General features: G+C 44.9%; 1 protein-coding gene across 8 annotated transcripts in view; it reads right to left on the bottom strand.

Moving 5' to 3' along the window:
• LIMCH1 (LIM and calponin homology domains 1) overlaps positions 1-26,568 on the bottom strand; it is a 327,502-nt gene extending 300,934 nt beyond the window's left edge. For 4 of the 8 annotated variants that reach the window (XM_060655155.3, XM_060655156.3, XM_060655158.3 and 1 more), the window contains exon 1: positions 26,365-26,561. In XM_060655155.3, the coding sequence (XP_060511138.2) occupies positions 26,365-26,460 (96 nt within the window). In that variant the 5' untranslated portion in view covers positions 26,461-26,561. Of the gene's footprint in view, positions 1-26,364 lie in introns of all 8 variants that reach the window. The other 4 variants (XM_060655159.3, XM_060655161.3, XM_060655162.3 and 1 more) reach the window with 2 other exon arrangements.
• Positions 26,569-27,269: the final 701 nt, after the last annotated feature.

Genomic DNA, 27,269 nt, shown 5'->3' with positions numbered 1-27,269 from the left:
AGCTCTTTATTCATCCTTGGCCTTGATACTTGCAGGTGACTTCTAAAAGGCTGCATTGCAAACAGAAATTCAGCAGGCTATTTGATGGACCTTTTTATAGCTTTTCTTCATGAGAAAAGGGAAATGAGATACTAAATGACACTGACCTACACAGGGCACCAAATCCATTCTTTCTTGAGCTCGCTTCCTGGAAGTCAGCTACACGTTCTCCACTGCTCTTTTACTTCATTTCCTAGTTTTAGAATTTTACTTTCAGAAAAACAAATGAGCATTCTCTCAAGTTTCCATGGTGATTTTTTTTTTTTTTTGCTCATTCTGGAGCATTTTTTATACGCAGAATAAGATATCTTATAGCACTCTGACAAATCTGAATTATCCCAGAGGATAAACTTGGTAGCTATCATCCACAAAATTACATTTTCAAAAAATCTGTTGCAGCAGACTTTTGGGGAAAACCCATGACAATGATTTCTGCATCACTCAAAATATCAGGAAAAAAAATCTCTGATTTATCAATTTAATCCATATAAGGTGTTCAGATAATAAATACTCACAGTCCCAAATGGCTTTACACAAGAGAGGGCTTACTTATTTGCATTAATTTCTTCGTAGAGAAGTCTAAACTAAAACACAGTGGAATAGAAACAGATGTTCAATCCATATATGCAGATAAGAATTCTTCACTTGCCTGCTTATCACTAACAGATGAGGAAGTGCATTCATTAAGGAAACAAAGCTTGCCCGAGAGTAACAGAGCCAGATCACAATGACCAGTGGTCCAGAGTACAACTGAATTTTCCCAATTTCCAAAGGACAGAAGTTAAATACACTGAAAAACCAAATACACAGTTTGAAAATATAACAGAGGCAGTCCAAGTTGGTCATCCAAAGAAGACTGTTTCAGGGGCGCCTGGGTGGCGCAGTCGGTTAAGCGTCCGACTTCAGCCAGGTCACGATCTCACGGTCCGTGAGTTCGAGCCCCGCGTCAGGCTCTGGGCTGATGGCTCGAAGCCTGGAGCCTGTTTCCGATTCTGTGTCTCCCTCTCTCTCTGCCCCTCCCCCGTTCATGCTCTGTCTCTCTCTGTCCCAAAAATAAATAAAAAACGTTGAAAAAAAAAATTAAAAAAAAAACAAAACAAAAAAAACAAAGAAGACTGTTTCTCTTCCATCAGCTCTACTTCATTTATGCCCAGAAATGAATTGTTTCATTCCCCTTTTTTCTTAAATTCCTAGATTTATTACTGTGTTTTCATGCAAGCTCTGTCATAGTCCCAAGCTTACCAGGTGAGTTTTGGCAACTGCAAGTAATCCCTGGTTGTATTTAGAATGGGCTTTGAAGGCAATATTCTACTTATAGAACAATCAGAAGAAGAGTATCAAACTCAACAAGCACAAAAGCCCACATGCACTCTTTTCTTTTGCACACCTAAGACACAAAACCAAATTCAGGCTGTTCTTCCTGCTTTGCTGCAAATCTCAGCAAAGGCCATTACCAAGGGCCCAAACATCAGGTTAAATTTTTTGTGTTTTTTTTTAATGTTTATTTATTTTTGAGACAGAGAGAGAGAGAGTGAGAGAGAGTGAGGCAGAGAGGGAGGGAGACACAGAATCTGAAGCAGGATCCACGCTCTGAGCTGTCAGCACAGAGCTGGACACAGGGCTTGACCTCATAAACGGTGAGATCATGACCTGAGCCAGAAGTCAGACGCTCAACCAACTGAGCCACCCAGGAGCTCCCAGGCTAAAATTTTGTGCCATCTTTAACCCCTTCCTCTCCCGTTACCAATGCTTCCACTTACTTACAACTCAGGTGCTAAGGAACTCTATGATGACCAAGATGGCAGAACCCAAGGCGAAGGGCCTTTGACTGCCCTCATTTTCTCATCTCCCACTCACCGCTCAGCCCCCTGCAACCAAGTTTCTCCCCCATCATGCCACACTTCAGCCTTCAGGAGTCATGTCCATTGGCCACTCTCAGTTCATTGTTTGCTTTCTTTGCAGCATCTGACAGATGTGCTCACCCCTTCCTTCTTGAAAACGTGTCTTCCAGTGGCTTCCGGGACTCCACCCTCTTAGCTGTCCACCAGCATTTCACACGTCCTTATCCTAGCTTCTCAGTACATTCCTCTTCTACTCATCCTTTAAATGATGTGGTTCTTTGCATTCTCTTCTTACTTTTTGCATACTCCCTGGTCAATCTCACCCGTTATCATGGCCTCAAGTGTCAGGTATACAGTGATGATCTACAGTTCTTCAAACTAGATACTTCTCCTGAATTCCAGACTCTTGAAATTACCTAGCAAACAATTCTAGGTGAAGGTTCCACTGAGTGTCTCGAACTCAGCTAAAACTAAAAGCCTTACCCTCCTCACAAAACCTGCTCCTCCTCTGACATTTCCTAGATCAGTAAAGAGCACCACCTACCACTCTGTGGTCATTCTGGGTGTTATCCATGAACCACATCCTCTATCTCCCTACAAGCAATCAACCTGACAGTCCGCGGATTCTAACTTCTCAATCTCTTAATGCATGTATGTTTTCTCCAATCCCACTTGAACGACTCTAGCTGGAGCCACCATCATCAGCCACCTAGATTACTCCTTTCTCTGACTCTGATCTTGCCCCTTCCCTCTGTTCCTTCATCTCCAGTGCAGGCCTAGGGTTCTTAACCCTGGCCACACACCAGAATCACCATGGGGTTTTAAATATATACATATACATATATATGTATATGGACATACACCTATATCTATATCATGGTGATTCAACAGGTTTGGAGTGGAACCCAGGCATCTGTATTATTACAAGTTCCACACAGCGGTTCTGATGTGCAGCCAAGATTGAAAATGAATCGGAGTGATTTTTCCCAACCCAGCTTTGATCTTACAAGGCCCTTCATGGTCAAGCTATGCTCAACTGTATGTTTCTCAAATGTGTGCATTTTCCTTCAATCCAGTCATAAAACCCCCAGTTCCTTGGCTTTAATACCTCCCACACCACTACCTCTTTTCCATTTCATTCTTCCAAGAAGCCTTCACTGGAACCCTCTGTTCCAGGTTAAGTGCCCCTCCTATATCCCCCTATATCCTTCTATATCTCTCTCATCAGAGCACCTACTGAGATTTTCTGTTTATCTGTGTGGTACTCCACTAGGCCATAAGCTTCAAGAAAGCATATACCTCTCTAATTCAGTTATACCCAAGCACCAAGCACCAAGCCAAACACAGAGTAGATGCTTAATAAGGGAATTAGCAGTCAATAATGTGGAAGAGACAGACTTACGACTGATTAAATGATAAGGTAGAAAACTCAATAGTCCTATGAGGAAGAAAACAAAACAAAACAAAACAAAACAGAGGTAAGAGCCTTATGAGCTCTACCACGATGGGGCATAGAAGACCTCACCAAAAGACCTCCCTGAGTGTTCAGCTGAGTATTAAAGATTGAGTAGAGGATCACTGGAGAAAAAGGGCATTTCACACAAGGGAACCAAATCTGCAAAGGCAGCAATGTATGGGTTACCAAGTTGTATCAGTCTTACACCCAAATGTGTCTGGCAGCCATCCTCTCCTTTTTTTGTTTTTTTATTCTTTTAAATGTTTATTTATGTTTGAAAGAGAGAAAGCAAGCATGTGTGAGCAGGGGAGGAGAAGAGGGGGGACAGAGGATCCAAAGCAGGGTCTGTGCTGACAGCAATGAGCCTGATGTGGGGCTTGAACTCACAAACTGTGAGATCATGACCTGAGTTGAAGTCAGACGCTTAACTGACTGAGCCACCCAGGCGCCCCAACCATCCTTGCCTTTTTTTTTTTTTTTAATTTTTTTTTTCAACGTTTTTTATTTATTTTTGGGACAGAGAGAGACAGAGCATGAACGGGGGAGGAGCAGAGAGAGAGGGAGACACAGAATCGGAAACAGGCTCCAGGCTCCGAGCCATCAGCCCAGAGCCTGACGCGGGGCTCGAACTCACGGACCGCGAGATCGTGACCTGGCTGAAGTCGGACGCTTAACCGACTGCGCCACCCAGGCGCCCCCATCCTTGCCTTTTTAAACTCACAGTCATCCTCCCAATTCAGGCCTTCTGCACCAATCAGCTGAACTACTGCAAAACCCTCACCCCAGCCTCCAATCTCCCTTCACCACTGCTGCCTAAAGTATAGACTGATAACCCTGTTCCCTCTGCTGCAGATAAATAATAAGCACATAAATAAAACTTCTGATGGCTCCCCTCTGTGCACAAATAATCATGTCCACAATTCTTCCCAAGGCACCTTAAGTCTCCATGGATACAGCTCCCAACCCAGCTTTCAACCTTGTCTACTACCCTGACCCCCACTCTACCTAGCAACCCACTCTGTGCTACTATCATACGGGACTACTCATTACCGTCCAGTTCCACCTCCCATTGTCATGCGTCCGTGTACTCACACAACTCGTTGTATCAGCTACCTATTCCACAATAATGCTACATAGCAAACCACCACCAATTTCGATGGCAAACAATAAGTACTTATTGCTCATGCATCTGAGGTCAGCAGTTAGGTAGTTCTGCTGATCTTGGATGGACACACTCCTAAGTCTAGGGCGGTGGTTCTCAATCAGGGGCAGTTTTGCCCCCCAGGGGATATCCGAAGACAGTTTTCGTTGTCACAACTAGAGGCGGATGAGTGCTACTGGCATCTGGTGGTTAGAGGCCAGGGATGAAGCTAAATGTCCTAAAACGGACATTTCTCCACAACAAAGAATTCTCCGGCTCCAAATGTCCATAGTGACACAGCTGAGAAACCCTGCTGTCGGTGTTGGCTGGCCGTCAGCTGATCCAGGATGGCCTCCATCAACTGAGGCAACTTGGCTCTGTCCACCGTCTCTTCTCCTTCAGCAGGCTGTCTTGGCCGTCTTGTCATAATGATGGCAGAGAAGCAAGAACAAGCAGAATTTTGCAAGGCATTTACAGTCTAAGCGTAGAAATGGTACATCATCACTTCTGCCACATTCTGTTGGCCAAAGCAAGTCACAAAGCCTGCCCAGATCCAAGTGGTAGGGAGACAGACTCCACCTCTCTAGTAAGAACTACAGTCACTTGCCAAAGGATACACAGACAGGACAGAATGAAGCATCGGTGCAGTCAACCATATGAATTCTGTTCCCTCTACAAGGGCAACACGAATTTGGAATTATATATGTTCCCCTTTCTCTGTGCTCTCTCTTGCTGTCACTTTTCTTTTCGTATTTAAAATATCATATGTTGTGCTACCTACACTCAGGGGTGATAGACAGCTGGTATGCACTAAACCAGTTGCCGATGGCTGGTACACTGTAACTGGGCTGTTCTGACTGGTAGGCGCTGGGCTGTTTTGATAACAGCTCTTAAAATTTCAGCTCCTTTGCCTCTTATTTGCCTGCTGGTCTCCTGCACTGGGATGGAGAATTGCTCACTCGAAGGAAACATCTATGTCTTATTCTGCCTGCACAGTCCTGACACATGATAGCTGTTCAAGAAGTGTTTACTGAATAAATGAATGCATTCATAAAAGGGACAGTGACAAGGATATAAGCACATGCCCTGGGACATCTGTGACTCAATGCAGAAAATAGGAAGATTCTCCTAAAGAAACTGTTGTCAAATTTGCTCAGATATTTGGAATTTCAGACTGTTCTTTAGCGTCTGCCATGACAGACTGACTATTTATTCCATCACATGAGCCAGGAATGATGTTGTTGGCAGAAAATATAATATTCCCTGGATGCACATCCCTCACACACGCCCCACGGAAATAATCATTAAAATAAGTTTTGAATCTTACATCTGCCAATATTGCCCTGCGCAACTTACTCCCTTGTTTTGTCATCTGCTGGGTTCTCCACCCCGACTGCACACTGGAATCACTTGGGGGAAACCGTTACGAACTAACAATTCCCAGGCCCTGATCCAGATCATTTTAAATTGAAAGCTCCCAAGTGACCGTAATGTGCAACCCGAGCCGGGAACTGCTGAGCTAGAGATATCTGCTAGCAGGGCCATGGGAATCATTATTGAAGGCTTATTTTAAAAAATAAAATTTGAGAATATCCCAAATTCCTCTAAGACTTTATTTGAATGAAAGGCCCCAGAATTAAGCAAAATTGGGGGCAATGTGGATTTGGGTGTAAATGGTCCATAGGACCAGTGATTACCTGCATCAGGGTGAGATTCAGGTCCGGAAGCTCTTCTATCACTCTATTGTTTGGTGTTGTTTGTAACCTTATAATTTAAAAGACTAGGTTCATTTTAGAAGACATATCTAGAGAGAACATCCCAAGCTTACCATTTATCCAAATAGACTAGATTAGGACTAATGATTACAGATTAGAATATCTAATAATGAATCCTTTATATATCAAACACGACACACGAACACTGAGTTAAAAGGACATGCTGATTCTATAGCCACTTGTGGTGGCTTCAAATATGTCCACCACTTCTTTAAGCTCCTCCCTTTGAAAGTGGAGCCTAATTCCCCTCCTCTTGAGTGTAGACTATACTTAGTGACTCATTTCTAGGGAATAGACTGTGGCAGATACGGAAGCCTGTAAGTCTAAGGCTAATTCACAGTAAGAGTTGTGCCCTCCTCCTTGCTCTTTTGAGTCACTCACTCAGGAGGGGAGGGGGAAGTCAGCTGTATGTTATTAGGACACACAAGCAGCCCCACGGAGAGGCCTAGATAGTAAGGTACTAAGACCTCCTGCCAACAGCCAGCAAAGACCGGAAGCTCCTGCTTACATGAGTGAGCATCTTACAACAGGCCCTCCCAGCCCCAGTCAAGCTGTCAGGTGATTGCAGCCCCAGCCAACCTCCTGTTTGCAACCTCAAAAAAGACCCTGACACAGAACTATCTGTTCAATCTTTCCCTAATGTCTGACTCACAAAAACAATGAAATAATGAATATGTGTTGGTTTAAGCTTCTGTGCTTTGGGTTAATTTGTTATAGAGCAAAGATTATGCACCATCACAAAACTTTAAGTTTTCTTGACAAATAGCTAGAAATGTCCCTTCTTATGTTTCTATATACTCTCAATACCCTCCCTGTGTATCTCAGGAACCTTGTTTTACCAATCCTTTCTTCTCTCTGTCAGATAAGCTGTAGCTCCCCTTCTCTTCTCTGAAAGCTTTCTGATATGTTCCAGTCTCTCCCGTCCTTAAACGCAGAACCAAAAAAATCTGACCGTGGCCACACTCCTCTCTTCTCGGTCCTCGCTGCTCTCCCTTCTCCACTGGCAGGCACCATGAAGTAGTAATCTACAGTCCCTCTCTGTTTTCACGCCTCCCACAAGCCTTGAGCCACTGCAACCACTGTGATAACAAAGCAGTTCACACTGTCCTCCTAACTCCCACAACCACAGACCTGCTTCTTGAATATCTCACGGGGTCCTCAAAGCACACACGCAAGCCGGAACTCATCCTCTCTCCTCACACCACCCCTCTTCCAGGCTTCCCCACCTTGGGAAATCACTGCACCCCGGTAACCAAGCTATATATTCAGGAGCTGCCCTCGATGTCTCCATTTTTCCACTTTCCTCCCACATCCATTCAGCCACTGAATTCCATCAATTTTACATCCTTCACATTCGCTCCCACTGTCGTTACCATCATCACCTCTTGTCTATATTCCTGCAACAACTCTAGCCCCTCTGCTTTAGCACTGGCCTCTATAATCATTCCCTATGTTGCCGCCAAGGTCATCATCCTGAAAAATACTATAATTACGTCCCTTCCCTACGTTTCAGTTATTCCCTATGCCTTACGGATAAAATCCAAATTCAATATTAAAGTATGAATAGCAGTTAACACCTATTGAACATTTGACCACGTGTCAAACGCCTTTATTGGGGCCTTACATGTATTAATTTTCTAACGTTAACCACAATTCCTGACTCAGACACTGAGAATACCTTTACCATTACATAGAAGATGAACTAAGTCTCCACAGAAGCCAAGTAAGTTCCCCATGGGTCAAAGAGCTCGTAAATGGCACAGTCAAGTTTTTAACTCAGGCCGTCTGATTCTGGAGCCCAGCCCTTTTAGTTCCGGCACCAAATCCTAAAGCATGATGCGCAGGGCCTTCATTGATATCACCCGGAGTCTTTTCTCATGGCAAATGCTGTACTCCAGCAATGCAGCTAATCTAAATGTACCCTGCTCCGACAAACCTCCATGCCTCTGCTTAAGCCACTCTCACAATCTAGAAGGTCTTCTCCAGCCCTTGTTCTCACCATTCCTCACTCTTACCTTTCTCATCCAAATATCAATATTTGCTTATTTTTCATGCCTCAACCCAACACCCATCTCCTCAAAGATGCCAATCCCTGCCAAAGAAGAAATGTTCACTTCTTCCATTGTGGCTCCAAGAAAACATACACAAACTTGCTTCCTAATACTTTGTGATGGACTGAAGTATTATTCACCATATATTCCCTCCACTCCCCTCCCACTGTAAGTTAGAATGTCTTTCGTTATCCCAGGACTCCGGACCTGGCCACGTTTCTTGCTTTGATAGTACAACATGAGTAGATGTGAAGCAAGTGGAGATTTTAAAGCCATTTATGATTTGACTGTGCTGTAGTGCACCTGTCATTCATTTGCCACGAAGACAACATCCCCTCGCTTGCTTCTGATCCAAGGAGAACACAGAGACACGAGAAGCAGACCTGTACCCAACCCACAGCCCTGAGCTGAATGCGGCCAACCCAGAGATTGAAGCAGAACCACTCCAGCTGTCCCTTGGATCCGTGAGCAAGAAAAAAGAAGCATCACTATCTGCCACTGAGCTTTGGACGTGGTTTGTTACACCACAATACTGTGCCAAGAGTTGACTAATACATACACAGAAGTCTTAATTTGTTTACATGTCTTGAAGGCTGAGAACAGTGCTTAGGACATTCAGAACTCTTGACATTGTTGAGATATATTTCATATACCATAAAACCCTCCTAAAGTGTATATATCAGAATCTTTTAGTACTTTCACTAGGTACTATAAATGAAGGGGCAATCATGACCACTACCTAATTCTAGAATGCTTCCATCACCCCAGAAAGACACTCAGAGCCATTAGCAGTCCCTTAGGTTTTTGTAAATGAATAACTTAATGAGTGAAAAATGTAAGGAAATTCTTAGAAGAACTCTTACTCCAAGCTAGCAGGATGATACAAACATTGCAGAAAAAGAATCTTTTTCAGAAATGTTTCTCTATTAGGTATTTTAAGGTCATTTTTAAATAACTTATACACGTATTTCCCATATATTTTAAACATAAATATTTAATATTCTTTATAACTCTATTGCAAGAGGCCATTTGGAGATTTAATTTTGATCTACAGATCACAGAGAGAGGTTTACATTAAAAGCCACAAAGCATACAGGATGGAAGAAAAAAAATCTCACATAGTTCAAAGCTATCAGTAACTGAGGAAAACACTAAAAGAAAAAATCTCTTGGTCAAATGCCAAAAATAAAATCTCAATATTTCTTGTTTTTTAATATTTATTTTTAAGAGAGAGAGAGAGAGAGACAGAGTGTGAGTGGGTGAGGGGCAGAGAGGGGGGAGACACAGAATCTGAAGCAGGCTCCAGGCTCTGAGCTGTCAGCACAGAGCCCAATGTGGGGCTCAAACCCATGAACTGTAGATCATGACCTGAGCTGAAGTTGGACACGTAACCGACTGAGCCACCCAGGTGCTCCTAAAATCTCAATATTTCTAATAATAGGGACAAGAGCTTTAAAAACTAGCAAATTCACACTTTAAAAACACAAATGTCAAAATCCAAAAGAATGGCAGGATTGAAAAATTATTCTGGTCGGATAATCGACACTGTATTTAAACACTGTTACTCATTTTTTGTTGTTGTTACAAAGAAAACTATATATTTTTTTTAAATTTTTTTAACGTTTATTTATTTTTGAGACAGAGAGAGAGCATGAACAGGGGAGGGTCAGAGAAAGAGGGAGACACAGAATCTGAAACAGGCTCCAGGCTCTGAGCTGTCAGCACAGAGCCTGATGCGGGGCTCGAACCCACAGACTGTGAGATCATGACCTGAGCCGAAGTCGGATGCTCAATCGACTGAGCCACCCAGGCGCCCCAAGAAAACTATATTTTTAAAAAACACTCTATAATGACAGGCTCATTTCATTGTATTAACCAAAACAGAGAGAGCGAGTGAGAGAGAGAGAGAGAGAGAGAGAGAGAGAGAGAGAGATCTTATTTCAAAGAGTAACTCCATAAAAGAGATGCCTTTGGAAACAAAGTTTATTGAATTCTTGTATCTTGAATAATGAGATAAATAAGAGGCTCATATCAAGGGGGAAAGGCTCTAAACACAAAAAAAATTTTCTTTTTAAGTATGCATTTATGTATGTATGTACGTATGTATGTATGTATTTTAGTAATCTCTGTACCCCATATGGGGTTTGAACTCACAACCCAAAGATCAAGAGTAGCACACTCTTCCGACTGAGCCAGCCAGGTGCCCCCAAAAACATATCTTCTATGTATACAAAAAGTAACCCAGGCTTTATTTTGCTATGCTGTATGAAACTATTTTACCAAATCTAAGAAACTAGAAAACCATCCTTCTAAACAATATTACAATGAAGTGAAAATCGGATCAAGGACTAGCAAAGTGGTCAGTAAGCTTTCAAGTATCCTGACTCCATCTAAGCTGTCCAACCAGTTTTTATTTTTACACTCCTCCTTCCCGTGCTGGCTCTGCATAGGACCCAGCTGCGCTGTGCCAATCTGGGTCACTCAACCAGGGGATCAGTGGGCAACAGCCGCCTCTCCACTTTTAGAAGGGCCCCACATGCCTGGGGAGTGCACAGGCCCGGAGCCCAACACTCTCCAGCCAGAGTATCCAGCAAATAGCAACTGTGTGGTTTTGCTATTTCTAGGCTTCAGGCTTTAAAAAATACATTGTTACCTGAGGAACATGGAATTAAATGGGGAAAACAAATCAGATGCTGGTATCGAATACTTTCATTTTGAACATTTTTTAAAAGCTGTTTTATAACTCAGTGGAAAGGTCCAGATACACTGGGAAGAAAGGAAAACAGGAGTACCCAGGATGGATCTTTCTATATTCTTTTATCTTCAGCTTTACTGAGGTATAATTGATAAAACTGTAAGATATTTAAAGCACACATTGTGATAATTTGATATATGTATACATTGTGAAAGAATTTCTCTCATCTCATCTCTCACCTCACATATTTATTTTTATACATTATATAAATACAAATATACATATGACAACATATATATGAGAATATATATATATTTATTTATTTATATTTATATATATATTTATATATATATTTATATATATATTTATATATATATTTTTATATATATTAATATATATATAAATATATATAAACATTTAAATTCTACTCTTAGCAAATGTCAGTGATACAACACCTGTTATCAACAATGGTCACTATGTTATACTTTAGATCTTCAACTTTATTTTTCTTACAGCTTCAAGTTTGTATCCTTTTACCAACCTCTCCCTATTTCCTCCATCCCCAACCCCTGGCAGACACTTTTCTACTCTCTATTTCTATGAGTTTAAAATTCTTTTCTTTTTTAAGATTCCACATGTAAGTAATACCATGCAGTATTTGTCTTTCTCTGTCTGGCATATTTCACTTAGCATAATGTCCTCAAGTTCCATCCATGTTGTCACAAATGACAGGATTTCCTTCTTTCTCATGGCTGCATAATATTTCTGTGTGTGTGTGTATGTGTGTGCGCGCACGTGCGTGCACGTGTGTGTGCATGCATGTGTGTATGCATACACAAACATCACATCTTTATCCATTTATCCATTGATGGGCACTTGGATTGTTTCCATATCTTGGCTATAGTGAATAATGCTTTAATAAACATGGGTGTGCAAATATTTTTTCTCATTGTTTTCATTTCCTTTGGATATATACCCAGAAGTAGAATTGCTGGGCCATATGGTAATTCTATCTTTAATTTTTCAGAAACCTCTATACTGTTTTCCATAGTGACTGCACCAATTTACGTTCCCACCAACAGTGCACAAGGGCTCTCTTTCCTCTACCCTCACACCAACATTTGTTATCTCTTGTCTTTTTGATGATAAGCATTCTAACTGGTGTGGGGTGATATCTCATTATGATTTTGATTTGCATTTCCCTGATGATTAGTGATGTTGAGCACCTTTTCCTGTACCTGTTGGCCATTTGCATGTCCTCTCTGGAAAAATCTCTATTCACTTAGCATAACACTCTCCAGTTCCATCCACGTTGCTACAAAGGGCCATATTTCATTCTTTCTCATTGCCACGTAGTACTCCATTGTGTATATAAACCACAATTTTTTTATCCATACAGAGAAAGACAGATACCATATGGTTTCACTCTTATGTGGATCCTGAGAAACTTAACAGAAACCCATGGGGGAGGAGAAGAAAAAAAAAAAAAAAAGACGTTAGAGTGGAAGAGAGCCAAAGCATAAGAGACTCTTAAAAACTGAGAACAAACTGAGGGTTGATGGGGGGTGGGAGGGAGGGGAGGGTGGGTGATGGGTATTGAGGAGGGCACCTTTTGGGATGAGCACTGGGTGTTGTATGGAAACCAATTTGACAATAAACTTCATATATTGAAAAAAAGAAAAAGAAAAATCTCTATTCAGTTCCTCTGCCTATTTTTTAATTGGATTGTCTGGGGTTTTTGCTATTGAGTTGTATGGGTTATATTATTTTTTATTTTTTTCATTTTTTAAATGTTTATTCATTTTTGAGAGAGTGAATGGGAAAGAGAGGAAGACACAGAATCCGAAGCAGGCTCCAGGCTCTGAGCTGCCAGCGCAGAGCCCAATGCTAGGAAAACCAGTGAGATGCTGGGTTGAGCGCCTGCCATTCAATGACATCTTTATTTTTTTTTAAATCAACTTTATTGCAACACTAAATTCCTGAATTGCTATTCTTTTTTTTTTTTATGTTTATTTATTATTGAGAGACAGAGCATGAGCAGGGAGAGAGAGGGAGACACAGAATCTGAAGCAGGCTCCAGGCTCTGAGCTGTCAGCACAGAGGCCAACACAGGCCTCGAACTCACAAACCGTGAGATCATGACCTGAGCTGAAGTCGGACACTTAATTGACTGAGCCACCCAGGCGCCCCTCAATGACATCTTTAAAACTGACCCTTGTCTAGTCTTATAAAAACAGGAATAAAACAATCTCTTAAAGCCTTCTTTAAAGTCTCAAACCTCATGCTCACTTCCAAGAACTAGCCACTTTTCTGAGTTTTTATTTTAAAAAAAAATTTCCTTGCTTTTCCCTATAGTCTTTCCACCCCTGTGTATGCATTCCTATATACTATCACATTTTAATTAAAATGTTGGTATCTACTTCCCCAGACTTGACTTTAGGGAATTCAGCGCTTTGCTATTGGGTAGTAGCCGGAATCTTTGTTAGAGATGGACCAGGGTGGACCCTGTTTAGCTTAAGCTAATCGACTCATCTATTCCCCTGGTGATCACAGAAGAGGGATGGGTCTCCTTCCTTTGCCCAGAGGGCGTAAAGAGAACATGAGGACTGGATTTGGTCTTGCCCAGCCAGCCCTCAATAGGAAAAGCCTAGACTTCCCAGGATAGTGTAGGACAGGTGTGGATGCACTGTGTAAATCCTGAGCATAAAGCCCCATAATGCACAGCTCAGTGAAAGGCTGAGGGAATCCTTGTCCTTACTGATAACATTTTGCTGCTGAGTCAGCTTTTTCTGAAGTGGGGATCCACCATATCAGAACAGTACCTACCATATCAGAACAACAGGGTCCATCAGGCCACTAGGGGCCCAGAGTCCCCATATGCATTAGAATGTGGAGTTGGGGACATGCCTGGAACCTCCTTTGGATAAGCTCTTTCTCCTTTCTAGGTGGCACCAACTATCAAGCTTTCTTCAAAAATACCGAAAGCATGTCTAAGGCCAACACTGGCCTCCTGCATCCTTAGGCATTCCCCAACCCCACCCCACATTCCTCACTACGCTCCCCTCGCCACTATCCCTCAAGGATGCTCTTGGTGAAGAGCCTGTATCACACCCCATGGCACAGTGGTTACCAGCCAGGCTGCCTGGGTCTGAAGGTCAGCTCCACAACCTAATGACTGTGTGACGTCACTTGTTTCTCTATAAAGTGGGAATTAAAAAGAGTTTGAACTTAGCTCACAGGATGGGTGGGAAGTAAAATGCTTAGAACAGGGCCAGCCAGGTTACAAGCCTTCAAAAACTTTTGTCATGGACTATGCTAATTTGCGGGAGTTTGAAGAAGATCTGACCTTCCAGAGAGAGCCATCCTTGGCCCCAGGCTCGGGCCAGGCAGCACTGAAGACACCTTCTGCCTGAGGGCCGAGCAGTCCTTGGCACCGGCACCTCGATGGGCTCCTTTGTCCCTTCCACACATCCTGTTCCTTTTTGACTGGCCAGTTCCTGCTCATCCTTTGGGTCTCAGCCTAAACAGCCCTTCCTCAGAGGCCCGCCTAAGGCCCAAGGTGGTCCCAGCTTCTCCACGATCCACAACACCTGCTCTTCCCTTTCTGAACATGTATGACACGTGGAATTCTGGGCTCAGAATTCTGTGTTCACGGTGAAATATAATCGCACAAGGGCAGCAACCACGGGTGTCTCACATACTGCCGAGTGTCCAAGGTCTTGTGACAGTGGATAGGAAATGTGAAGTTCCTAAAAAAAAGTCTCCTTATGACCCAAGATCCCAGATTCCCAGATTACAGCTGTACGCAAGAGCTTGTGAGTGAAAAGAAAGTAAGTCTGTATAAAACGTTAAGATCCAAGTCTTTCTATTGCAAAACAATACACACATCCCTGAAAGTGAATGAATAATGTCCCAAAGTAAGACAAATAGCCAACCTCGTGTTTTGCAAAATCACACACTAAAAAATAACAGGGCTTATGGGAAATAGAGACTTCAGGCAGAAGGCTCAAATCCCATTCAATTTTGTAACCAGAACACTGAAAAAAAGCAGTAAGACCACTGCAAATTACTAGCACAGACAAAACTGTTTCCTAGCAACTAATAGCACCATGCACAAAGAAGATGTTCAATAAACAGCTGTTTAGGGGAAAGGAGGGAGAGTGGGAGGGCAGGTCACCTGCTTGGTTAGAGAGTTAGTTGGGATCATGACTTTTAGAAGTTTTGCTTTTTCTTCTGGAGCACAGCAGTCACTAGCCCAAGCTCAAGCTCTGGAATGGGACTGCCTGGGTACAAACTCCAACCCTGCCACTTAGTTGTATGATACCAGGCAAATCAGGTAACTGTATTCCAGTTTTCTTGTCTGTAAAATGGGCATAAAATGGTGCTTACCTGAGAAGCACCTATGTACCAGGCACAATGCTAGGTGTGCTGTATGCACTATACATATATACTATAGATATATATACAGTTATATTTATACAATATAATTTATACAATTATAATTATGCAATATAGATATACTATATGTATAGTATAGATATACTATACATATAGTATAATCCCATTAACTCAAACAAGGGCCTAGACTAGGCACAGGCACATACATAGTGGTCTGGAAATATGTTAACTATTACTATTTTCCTTGGCACTGAACTCGCCACTTTATCACTTGATGTTATCACATTCTGTCAACTTTTGCAACATGATGAATCAGGCTCCACTTGTCACCCACCCCTCCTATTTATGACATCTTGCAAGGTCTCTGTGGAAACAGGCGGCAACTACATCTGTTGGCCGATGACAACATTCAGCTCCAAAAGGTCCTTTGTACATTTTCTGCAGGAAAGGCAGAGAGGATGCTATTTCTCGGGGTTTCCATTGGGTCATGACAATTGATGGTCATAGCCATGGTCATTTTTTACTGCCAGCTACTGGTCATTAGTTTTTATGGGGTATTCTCCTTTTAAAAATACCTATCTAATAAGAACTCATACAGGCCACCACTGTAATAAAAATTCCTCAGTGCCTTTTTTTAAAAAAAATATCCTGTAAGTAGACGTACTCTGATCTTTCTTTCATGCTAAGAGGTGGGACTTATCTGGACCCCCACAACAGGTAAGAGAGAGGAAGCTGACTGATTGCTCTGAGGTGGGAGAGGAAGAGAGGAGAGTCCCAGGCCAGAATGCCGGGGGCATGTTTATTTAAAGAACAGAGATGTTTGCTCTCCATCCCTGCAGACAGGAACTGTGAGCCCCACATCAGTCCAATCCAACCTGAGGAGAAAGTTGGCCTCCTAAGTCATTCCTTCAACTGATATCACCTGCTTAAGAGCCAACAGTGAAATCACTTTCCAAGTGTCCAATCACTGACTGTCTCCAGGCAACCACTGGGTAAACTGCTTTTTTTAATCAGCCTTAAAAAAAAAAAAAAAAAAGAAAGAAAGCTTTGCTTCCTGTCAGGGCAGCAACAGAGTCTATTTTCTCTGCCACGGCTGAGTCCAAGTGCCAATCAGGCAATTGTAGCTGGGCACAGGCTCCCTGAGAAACTTTTCAGGCCGTGGGTAATGTGGCCACGGGGCTCCAGTGGGGAGCAGACTGAGGAGGAGTGGGGACAGGGACGAAAACCCAGTCCTTGTCCACAAGAGCTCTGGGGTTTATCAAAGGAGGCAGATCCCAGGCAACCATACATTTGTTACAATGATACATGACAACGTTTCTAACAGAATACTAAATGCCAGATTTGCACAGAGAAGGAAGGATTAATGGGCTTAGAGGAATCAGGGAGTCTTTTTCAGAGGCAGACATATTGAAGCTCTGTCTGGAAAGGATCTGTCCCTGGAGAAGTGAAGAAAGGACATCCCAGGGTCCCCCTACCTCAAGAGCCATTTTCCCCTTTCTTCTGAGTAACAGAACCCAGAGTATGACCTGAGGACACTGCAGCCTTCCCTGTAACCAGGAGTGGCCATGGTACTGAAAATCTGGGCAATAAAATACAAGCAGAAGTATCAGGAAGAATTGTCTAAAAGGCATCTTATCAGGGAAGGATGTAGTCTTCATTTTCCATTTTTCCATCCTACTTTCTGGAGAGATGATGTGATGATGAGTCTCTAGCAGCCACATTGAACCATGAGGAAGGGGGTCTAGAGATGGTGGTTTCAAGGGTTTAAAGAAACCAAAGTCACAGACCTCCAGAGTTTACAATTTCTGGGGTTCCCAAATGGCACATAACTTTATTAGTTTAGAAAGTTCCTTCTTTTAGAGGAGTCTGGGGCAAGTTCCTCAGTTAAAGGACATGTGTAGGTCATCACCCAAATTCTCATACAAAATCATTCTGCTTACTCACTAAAAGGCAGGCAGGTTTCTTGCAAGCCTCTTCTTACCACAGAGTGAGGTACGGCTTCTATAGAAGAATTTTATAAGATTTTCTAGAAGAATTTTAATTCCAGAGTCCAGGCTGAGAAAAGAAATCCCAAGATCCTCTCTGTCACTTCTCTTAGAAGAGTTCTTGATTTTTCAGTGCCTGGGTCTAAGAGGTACAGTGATCATCATGCAAACCTTACTCTGAGTGGCCTGCAAGAACATTCAAGAACTCTTACTCAGCCCCCTTTCCTGCCCCCTCCCCTCCACATACACGCACCTTCAATACATCTGGAGAACTTTAATGGCATTTCTATTCTACCTTTACTCAAAGCATAATCACAATGAAAGCATGCAAGCTCTTGTTTCAATAAATCAGTATCCAACTAATTCCCCCATTCAGCACCCTTCAATGGTCTTCGCTTAATTACTTTCACTGAGTCCTTGTCCACCTCAAATACTTTTCTCTTAAGCCCCCATTTTTTGTCTTCATAGTATTTACCCCAATTTGCAATTGTGTATTTATTGTTCAAGCTCAACTCATACACATACAACCTTGCGTATTTCATGTAGATGGGAAGTCGAGGTATGTTGTTCACCACCTGACCCTGGTTGTTAGCACTATGCCTGGCACATTGTTGGAGCTTAGTAACCACTTTCCAGGAAACAAATTTTTTAATTCATTTAAAACGCTTTAACACACTGATATTTATTTCCACCATTAATGCTTATCTTTAGTGTTTACACTGAAGTGAACTTACAAATGAGAGCCAAGTGTCCCAAATAATTATTTGATTATTTTCATATTTGAAACCATCTGGCTGAGTCTATCCTAGCCTTCGTTCAGTTTCCTATTAGAATAAGATAATTGTTTGAATATCATTCTTTTTTAAATGTTTCTTAGGGAAGGAAGAGAGAGCTGTGTACTCAGCATAATAAATGAAACTTCAATCCCTTGTTAAGGAAAATAAGGCTGAGGATTTTTTATAACAGTGTTGGGTCATGGAAATAAAAATGCCACAAGCCCTTGCCCTTGACATTTACTTAAAAAAAAAAAAAAAGAACAAGTGCAGGTCTATTCTTACATGGCCTCCTAATGGGCTATTTAGGGATAGATGGGTGGGGTATGGCTCTAAATTCTATGGTTGACCAGGTGTCCAAGCTGCATCTTGCACTAGCTACCCCACAGTTACTAGCACAGGCAGAATGCAGAGCCGTGGAAACATGGAGCTTTCTCAGCCTAACCAATATTTTGTTCTTAAGGTCCCACGCTAGATATAAGATGCAGTTTTGCTGATAGTATGAGTTTAGTGAGAAAAGGTACCCACCAAGATATTCCTTAAGTCCATGTTCTATGACTATGTCACCTCATTTTTTCCCTTACGCCAAAGATAATTCCCTGAGATACAAGGGCCATCCCGTCAGGGTCAGCTGCACAAGGACATCTCTCGGGGAGTGTTGTTTTCAACATTGCAAACATGGAATTCTACCACAGCAGCACTGAACTCCATGACATCATCTTTCCTTGCAGAGAGAGATATAACATCTCCACATGTCCAGGCAGAAGTCTTTCCAATATTTTGTCATTTTTTGGGGCGCCTGGGTGGCTCAGTCGGTTAAGCGGCCGACTTCGGCTCAGGTCATGATCTCGCGGTCCGTGAGTTCGAGCCCCGCGTCGGGCTCTGTGCTGACAGCTCAGAGCCTGGAGCCTGTTTCAGATTCTGTGTCTCCCTCTCTCTGACCCTCCCCCGTTCATGCTCTGTCTCTCTCTGTCTCAAAAATAAATAAACGTTAAAAAAAAAATTAAAAAAAAATATTTTGTCATTTTTTAAGAACTATTTTTTTCCCCTGTATCATCTAGTAACCCTCTAGTTTAGGCTATTTTTATATTTCCCAATCACTTAAAAACAAAGTTCTATTATCCTTTCCTTTCCTCATCTGACTTCACTGAAATTGTCCTTTTTCCCACCCAACCCTCCACCCCAAAAAGACCATATCTGAGACCTTTCTTTGGCTTCAGATGTAAACACACACACATCCTTAGGAACAAATGAGGGGAAATATTATAAAATTGTTCTGTACATTTTTCTGAACCACAGAAGAGCAAACGGGCCTTAAAAAGAAAACCTAGCTCCAGTGAGAGTAGTTTAGTCAAAGATCAACCAGCGTTAACTGATTCAGTCCTCACCCATGAAAATGAAGGCCAGAACGATTAAGGTTAGACTGCAAGGGAGGTGACAGGGATGCTGAGTACCTGCCAAGATTCCCAGAAGTCACAGAGCTGCTTTGTTCAGACCCTCTGGTTCTTCGGGATGGGACAGGGATACCTCCAGGGGAGGCTGACAAGCTCCTCTCTCGGAAGGACTTGCTTCCTGGCTGAACTCAACAACGAAGCTGTTCCCAGGTGCGATCCTAGCCAGATGGGAGCACTCCCAGGTGAAGGTGAAGGAGCTGTGGTAAAGGCCTCAGACGGATGCGCCAACAGCGCTTAAACACATCAGCACGGAGAAAAGACATCGCTTCGCACCCATCTTTGGAAAATAAAACAGGCCACACGGGTCTCGGCTCAAACTCTCTGGGGAATCTAAAGTATGGAATAGTGCACCTTCTCCATTAGATACTGTTAAAAGCACACACAGACTATGCATTTATTCAGTCCCACTGTGCAACAGGCACTGGGGAGAAAACTGTAATGAGAGAGCCGTGGTCCTGAAGATCGTAAACATAATATTCTGGTACTGCCTTCTTTAAACAAGCATATGATAATGAATCAGGAAGCTTTAAAAAAATTAAAACCTTCTCACCTACCTATTGGCCACTTGGCCCTAATAAAAGTTCAGCACAGTGACTGTGGGCTGTGGCAGTGACAACAGGAGACAGAAACCAGATTCTAGCAATCCTGAACCACAAACAACTCCAATGCCTACGTTAGCAACGTGAGGTCTGAAGGCAGCAGGCAAAGGTGAGGAGCCTGATACTTCTCACCTGAGGGCCTCCATAGTGCACCTCCTTGGTCTCCTGCTCCCCACCAATGTTACACCCCACACGTGGTGTGTCCAAGTGAGGAGAGCCCCTAGGTCCTGCAGCTGGAAAAAGACCACCCATGGGAGTTGTCTAGGGACCCACAGCTTCAGAAATCCACATCCTGTCCGCACCTACAGGGAAATGGGGTGGGGGAATGGGAGATTTCTGCAGTCAGAGGAACAGGATGCTTAGTCCTTACAGGAGTTGTTAAACCCGGTCCTAATGTGGGAAGCAACATAAGGATCAGACAACAAGGGTTGCAAAGTCAGACAGCCTGGGTTTGAATCCTGACTCGAACAAGTTCTTACTGACTAGGTGACTCTGGACATGTTCCCTGATTCCTGAAAGCCCCAATTTCCTCAACTATAGATTTGAGGTATCTAAAGATATAGATATTCATAAAAGTTAGAAACGGTGCCTAAGTCCTAGTTATGCCAACTTACTTTTAACTTTGGACAAGATACCAAATCTCTTAGAGCCTCAATTTTCTCATCTGTAAATGGGGATGATAATAGTACTTACTTCTAAGGGATTCATGCAGACACAGACTTTTTAACCTAGCACCTAGCACACAGTAAGTACTCAGTATCAGCTTTTTTCATCATGAGCCTCAGTTTCATTACCATCATCATCACTACCATGGTACTCCTAACTATAACACTCTTAAATTTCAGAGTGATTCAAAGCAAAAAGAGAAGCTGGCAGGCTGATTTCCAGGAGCTGCCTGGTCCCACCTAGCACTGACTGCCACCCACAGAATCACAGCCAGATGTCTGCATCACGGCTCCATTGTCATGCATCAGCGGAGAGCAGGGGGCCAAGGGCTCCAGTCGCTGGGAACACACGTCCCACCCTACCCCTTCCTGGTGACCAGAGCTCAGGCTTGCATTTGGAGCTCCCTTGATGCAAACTCGGTTTCCGGGGAGATGCTGGGGCAAGAAGTACCCGCTCAACCTCCTATTCCGCTTCCCCTTTCCCCAAATCTGTGGGACCTCTCTGTGCTCCTACCACATGACAACCTTGTGTCACAGCAGCCCTTGCATACAAACAGGCCAGATTATTTAAATGTCCTTGTGAGAAAGACGCTGCCTGCTCTAATTTACATATCCATTCAGACCCCTACTCCTTTCTCCATCGAGCCAGCAAAGGTTTTCTTCCTCTTCCTCAGGTCTCCAGGCAATGCTGGAGAAGCATGTGCAAAGTTACATCTTCGCTGTGGTAAAAAGACGTAAGACTCATGGGGTCCCTAAGAGGTGGAGAATTTGAACGACTATATAACTTATGGCACATGTTCACTTGTCATTACATTGCAAATGTCATATATTACTGGCCGCTAAATGCTAGATTCTCTCAAAGACTACTCATAAATTTTCCCCACTGCCAAACAATACAACATCTTTCAGTCTTGGAGAGCTAAGGTATCCTCGGTGCTTTTAATCTTCAAACTCAGGTCCCAGTTGAATAAGAAAACAATTGTATATGGACAGGGGAAATGACCCAAAATGAGGAACTGATCCCTCCCGGCACTAGTTCCCACTCCTGTGAAATACGGATTAGGTCACAAATAAGATTATATTCAGCACCAAGCCCCAGAGGCATGCTATGATTAAAGTTAAAGGGGTCCAGAGACTTCTCGAGTTGAGAAGCAAGCAAGGCTGAGTTGGGTTGAAATTTCCAACCCCTCCTCAAAGACCTGGCAACCTATTCCAAATCATAACTGAAACCAAGTTGAAGGGACATCTGTTTCTCCAGAAAGTGTTTGGCACTGCAGAGAAGAACTACAGATTAGAACAGATAAATATTGTTGTGGGCAGAGAGGCAAAGGGGGGGGGGGGGTCTTGATTACTAAAAAAAAATTAGAATCATCTACCTGCTAACAAACTCCTGTAAGTCAGTAAATATCATCAGGGGAAAAAAGGAAAGAAAGGAAGGAAGGGAAACAGAGGGGGGGATTTCTCCTTCTTCCCAGCAGGCGCAGGTACAACTTTAGTGAACAAAACAGTGCTATGTTTGAGATGAATATTCAGACAGCCACTATGTGTCTAATAACCTAACTACTGGGTCGTCTGCCAGAGGAGAGGCATTGAGCACTCTGCCTAGTGGTTAGTAACAAAGATTCTGCATTAAGCTTAAATTTTCAACACAGTATTGAGGAATGATTTTCTAAGCATTAATGGACTACCAGGATCATTTTATGAGTACACATTACTGGTTTTGCTCTGATCCCTAAATCTCTTTGAATGTAAGTTAACAGAGCATCTACTTAAGTTCTAGGCCAGGTGTTCAGAGCTAACAAGGTAAATAACGGCATGAGATCGGTAGGTGATTGAATTACACTTTTTACGGGAAGAAACTCAGGGTCCTGAAGATTTTCTTTCAAAACAGCTGTAGAAGACGACAATAATAGCAGTAATAGGAGTGTTAATCATGTTAGTAGTGATGATGGTCGTGGTTCTAGCAGTAGTAATGGAGATAATGCCAACCACTACTCGACACTTCCTAATAGTGGGTCCCATTCTAAGCATTTAAAAACTATTAATTCATCTAATTCTCACACACTCACACTAGAGATAGGCAAGCTATGATTAGTGCCCCTGTTTTACAGATGCTTTCCACACTATGTTTTATAACAAATAGAGCTAGCTTTCAAAGAAAATGTTTAGAACCAAAAGGAGAGGAAACGCGGCCTAAGGTCACGCAGCTAGAGGGCAAGAGACCCAGGATTCAAACCCAGACTCCCCAGCTCCGAAGTCTGACCTCTTAATCCCAGTGCTGTCCTGGCTGCCCCTTTGTTTAGGAAGGCCTTCTAGAAAAGGAATCTGGAAGGAAGTTAGGCTCCTGCCTGCCGGTAGCCACAACGAATACTGGAAGTTTGCTGTCTCCTTTAGGGGTGCCCTAAACCCACATGAACACATGCAGCTATAAAAAGAGGCACCGCCTTACGGAGCTGTTCCCACATGGTCTGTGACCCCCATCAGGGTTTTCACCTTTGCCAGCTAAGGCAGAAACTGGGGGTGGGCTGAGGTGGCAGCATCAGTTCCCAGGCCACCGTTTCCTGCCAGTAACCCGGCCCTCCAACAGCCCCGGCTGAAGGCTGAGAAATTCCTCACTAACAAGTGATCTCATGGAGCTTGTTCCTCAAGCCTTTATTAAGAATGAACCTTTTCTCGCCAACCCATGACTCAAGGAAGACCAAGGACTGAGGAGGAGAGACAAGCTGCAAAGTTTGTTGATTAACCTGCTGCACCCAAGGGAACATTCTTCTGAAAGGGTGAAATTCCTGACCACTCAAGGGGGGGAGGGGCGCCTGTGGGAAATTTAATCACCGACGGAACAAAAGTGAAAAACAAAGCCCTACCAATGAGGATGTCGCTGAAGACAATGGGGCCCCTAAAGGAGATGCAATTGTCTCGAGATAACGATCCATCCAGGAATTCAGCTCGCTCTGAGTGCTACATTATTGCTATATTAGCTGAGGAATCTTTGTTCACCGGGCAACTGCGTGCAAAACCATCTGTTACTGCTCCCGGGTTCCCCGGGCTTGTAGACGCGGCATTTACATTTCAAGAGGAACCTCCGCGAAGGAAAGGGGGAGGTCACTATCTCTCCCTGGAGCAAATACCTTTTTATACAGCCTGGGAGGGGAAGCTCTCCTTTCCCAGAAACCGAACTCCGCAATTGAAAGGAGATAGGCCGCTTCAATAATGCACGCGCAGAGCAGAGCGCCTGGTCCTAAAGGCACGCGCGACCCTCGGTTTTCGCAGGCTCAAACTGGCATACTGGTAAGGTAGGACGAATAATGCCAGACCGTCCACAGGGCCTAATGGGGCTCTGCTTTCCTAAGGAAGCCCTTCTTTTTTTAAAACGAGTGGAACCAAGACAAAAGCTGATATCCTGCCCTGCATAATAAATATGTAGCCTAATGTACACCACCACTTAAAAACAGACCGTGGTCCTCTGGGCTGAAGGAGACGGTTTAGATCTCCACCTAGGTGGGGACTATAATTGTGTATATATACACGTGACAACATTCGTGGAGATGTGCACTTAAGATTTGTGCACTTTCCTGGGGCTCCTGAGTGGCTTAGTCGGTTAGGCGTTGGATCGGCTCAGGTCATGATCTCACAGTTCGTGAGTTCGAGCCCTGCATCAGGCTCTGTGCTGACAGCTCGGAACCTGGAGCCTGCTTCGGATTCTGTGTCTCCTTCTCTCTCTGCCCCTCCCCCACTTGTGCTCTGTCTCTCAAAAATAAATAAAAAATGTAAAAAAAATTAATAAAAAAAAGATTTGTGCACTTTCCTGCATGTAATTTATACTACAACACATTTTTTTTAAGTAGGCTATATCAATGTTAGATTAAGGATATTGAAGATAAACCACTTGCCTTCAAGAATTGCAAGATTGCCCTGCCCTGATACCCTCCCCTTACCTACTCTCCACATCCAAAATCTCGCCTGAGAATTTTAAAGTTCAAGAACATGAAAAATACAGTTCTCCAACTCTCAATAAGCCAGCAAACACGGATATGTCTCCTGTGTGCCCTGGGGGCAGCACAGACAGCACCATCGCGCCCCAAGCCTTTCCAGCCACATACCAAAAATTAAAAGCCCGAGTGGTCTTCTCATCTGGTCATGAGCCATAAGAGAGATATGATTGGGGTTTTTCTCAAAAAAGCCTCGAGTTTATTCTTCTGTTTCTTTAGCCCAATTTTTAAATAGATGTTTCTAAACTCTGCCTAACAATCCTGCGGGCGGCAGGTTAACCCAGTGAGGTGGAGGTCCCTTGCTGGAGCATTAGGGCAGCCTTAAGTGAGGGTGGTTTCTGCAGGCAGCTCAGCAGGTTCAAATCTGTACCATGTAGCGCTGTTACCCCAGCAGCATCTTGAGAACTGTTGTGCCACAGGGGATGTCACTGAGTGACAAGCTGGGTAGGAACAGGCTTCACCATTGCTGGGCCAATGACTTAGCGGTACCTCTCTTCCTTTGAACTATCGGCAAGGAGGGCTGCCTGTCACTGAGAAAAAGGGTCAAATTTGCCTTCCGCTAAGCCTTCAGAAAGGTGGTCCAGCGAAACAGAGGCTCAGTGCACGGATCACAGGGGGTCACCTTTCCCCCCTCGCGCCCTCCAAGCGTCCTGATCCCCGGCAGACACGTCATTTCGAGAGCGCAGGGCCACCAAACTGCATCTACAGATAGACATCGAGAATCAGGATCACCCAGCGAGCGCTTCCCGGACTGAGCCGAGAGCTCCAGTGATTTCCCTGGCCTGCCACCGAGTCATTTAAGAAGTGAAATATGCAGCGGGGCCGGTACCCGGCCCCTGGGAGCCCGCCCCACCGCCTCTGGCATGGAGTGGGAGCTGCCAATGGCTAGGCAGCTTCTATGCGGATGGCGCGCTCGCAGGTGGGTCTTGCAGGCTGCCGGCCCTGTGCTCTATGCCAGGCTCACACCTGACCCACTGCCAGGAATACAGCCAGAAGCTCCGGTGGGTACGCGCTTCCGTGGAGACACTGCCAACTCCGCTCGGGAGTAGTTGAGGGGGGGCGGGGGGCGTCAAGAGGCAGAAGGTAGGACGGTGAGCAGGACCCCCTGAAATGCGGCGCCCGCAGCACTCTGGGTCTCGCGCTTCCTGCGCCTTTGCGGCGCCTCTGCGGGCACAGCGCTTCCCTTGGCCCCGCGTGGAAGCGGCGGGAGCTGAGATTTGCGCGGCTGGCAGGCAGGAGGGATGGAGGCGCAGGAGCCCGATTTCTGCTATCCACGCGCGCAGCTAGACTGCAGCGTCCCTTATTCGCGCCCACCCTCGCCCGAGACCCGTGCCAGGCATCGCAGTTCGCCCGGGGCCCCGGGCGGATGACCCGGAGCAGCTGGCAAAAGAAAGTAGGGGGGGGGGGGGGCGGGGGGAGGCGAGACTGGACCTGTCGTCCGTGTGTGCGGGTAGGTGGCTTCGGACGCCCCTGCAAGGCCTCCCGCCAGTCCCGAGCACCTACCTCGATCCACTTCTGCGCCTCGGAGAAAGCGGGCTCGGGGGGCGGCTCCGGCTGCAGAGGCTGAAGAGCTTCCAGACCCAGGGCGGGACAAGCCATTTGCGAAGCCCCGCGTGCACTCGAGCGCTGGGCCGCTGGGATGAGGACGGCCGCCGCCACCGCTGCCGCCGCAGGAGCGCGCTCCCCGCCCCTTCCCGCCCGCCCGCTCGCTCGCTCTCCCCTCCCCTGCCCGCCCCGCCCCCTCCCGGCGCAGGTCCCGGAGGAGAGCGGCGCGCTGCCGGAGGACGCCGCGGCAGCTGTTCCCTGCGCCGCCCGGGCTCCGCCGCGCCCTGAGTCCCCGGCGGGAGCGAGCGCGGAGGCGCCGGGAGCTCCCTCTCTCCCCACCTTCTCGGGCGGCTCGCCCCCCCCCTCCGGGGGGAGGGTGTCAGCTACCGACTAAAAATAACCACGAGGGAGCACTGGGTGTCTCCCTCCCTGCCCGCAACGGGGCCTGGAGAGGGACTCGGCCAGCCGCCCCGCACGTCCCCGCGCCGGGCCTGCTGCGGACGGGCGGGTCTGGCGGCACCTGGGAGACGCGTGCCCACCGTGACGCACACGTCCCCGGACGAGCCGGCGCGGCCGCAGCGGGGCAGGAGGACGCTCGGGCAGTGGCCTGGCGGCACCTGCCGTCCTTCCCGGCCGCGGAAGTGGGGGCAAGAGGTGCGGCCTCGGTCCTGGCGCTCCGGAGTGTTCACTCACCCGATCCTTTTGTACGAAAAAGGAAAAACGACCCTTATAAGCCTTTTCTCTTCAAGAGAGCTATTTGTGACCCAGTCTTTGGATTCATTCAACCCATATTTACTGTGCGCCTGCTATATATCAGACACTGAGGTTGGCGCTGGGGCCCCAGAGATGAAAAAAGAAAGAAA

Source organism: Panthera onca, chromosome B1, assembly GCF_046562875.1.
Source record: "Panthera onca isolate mPanOnc1 chromosome B1, mPanOnc1 haplotype 2, whole genome shotgun sequence".
NCBI classification, from domain to species: Eukaryota; Metazoa; Chordata; class Mammalia; order Carnivora; family Felidae; genus Panthera; species Panthera onca.
Note: the sequence above shows the minus strand (reverse complement) of the source record. Positions and strands in the feature narration are given on the sequence as shown.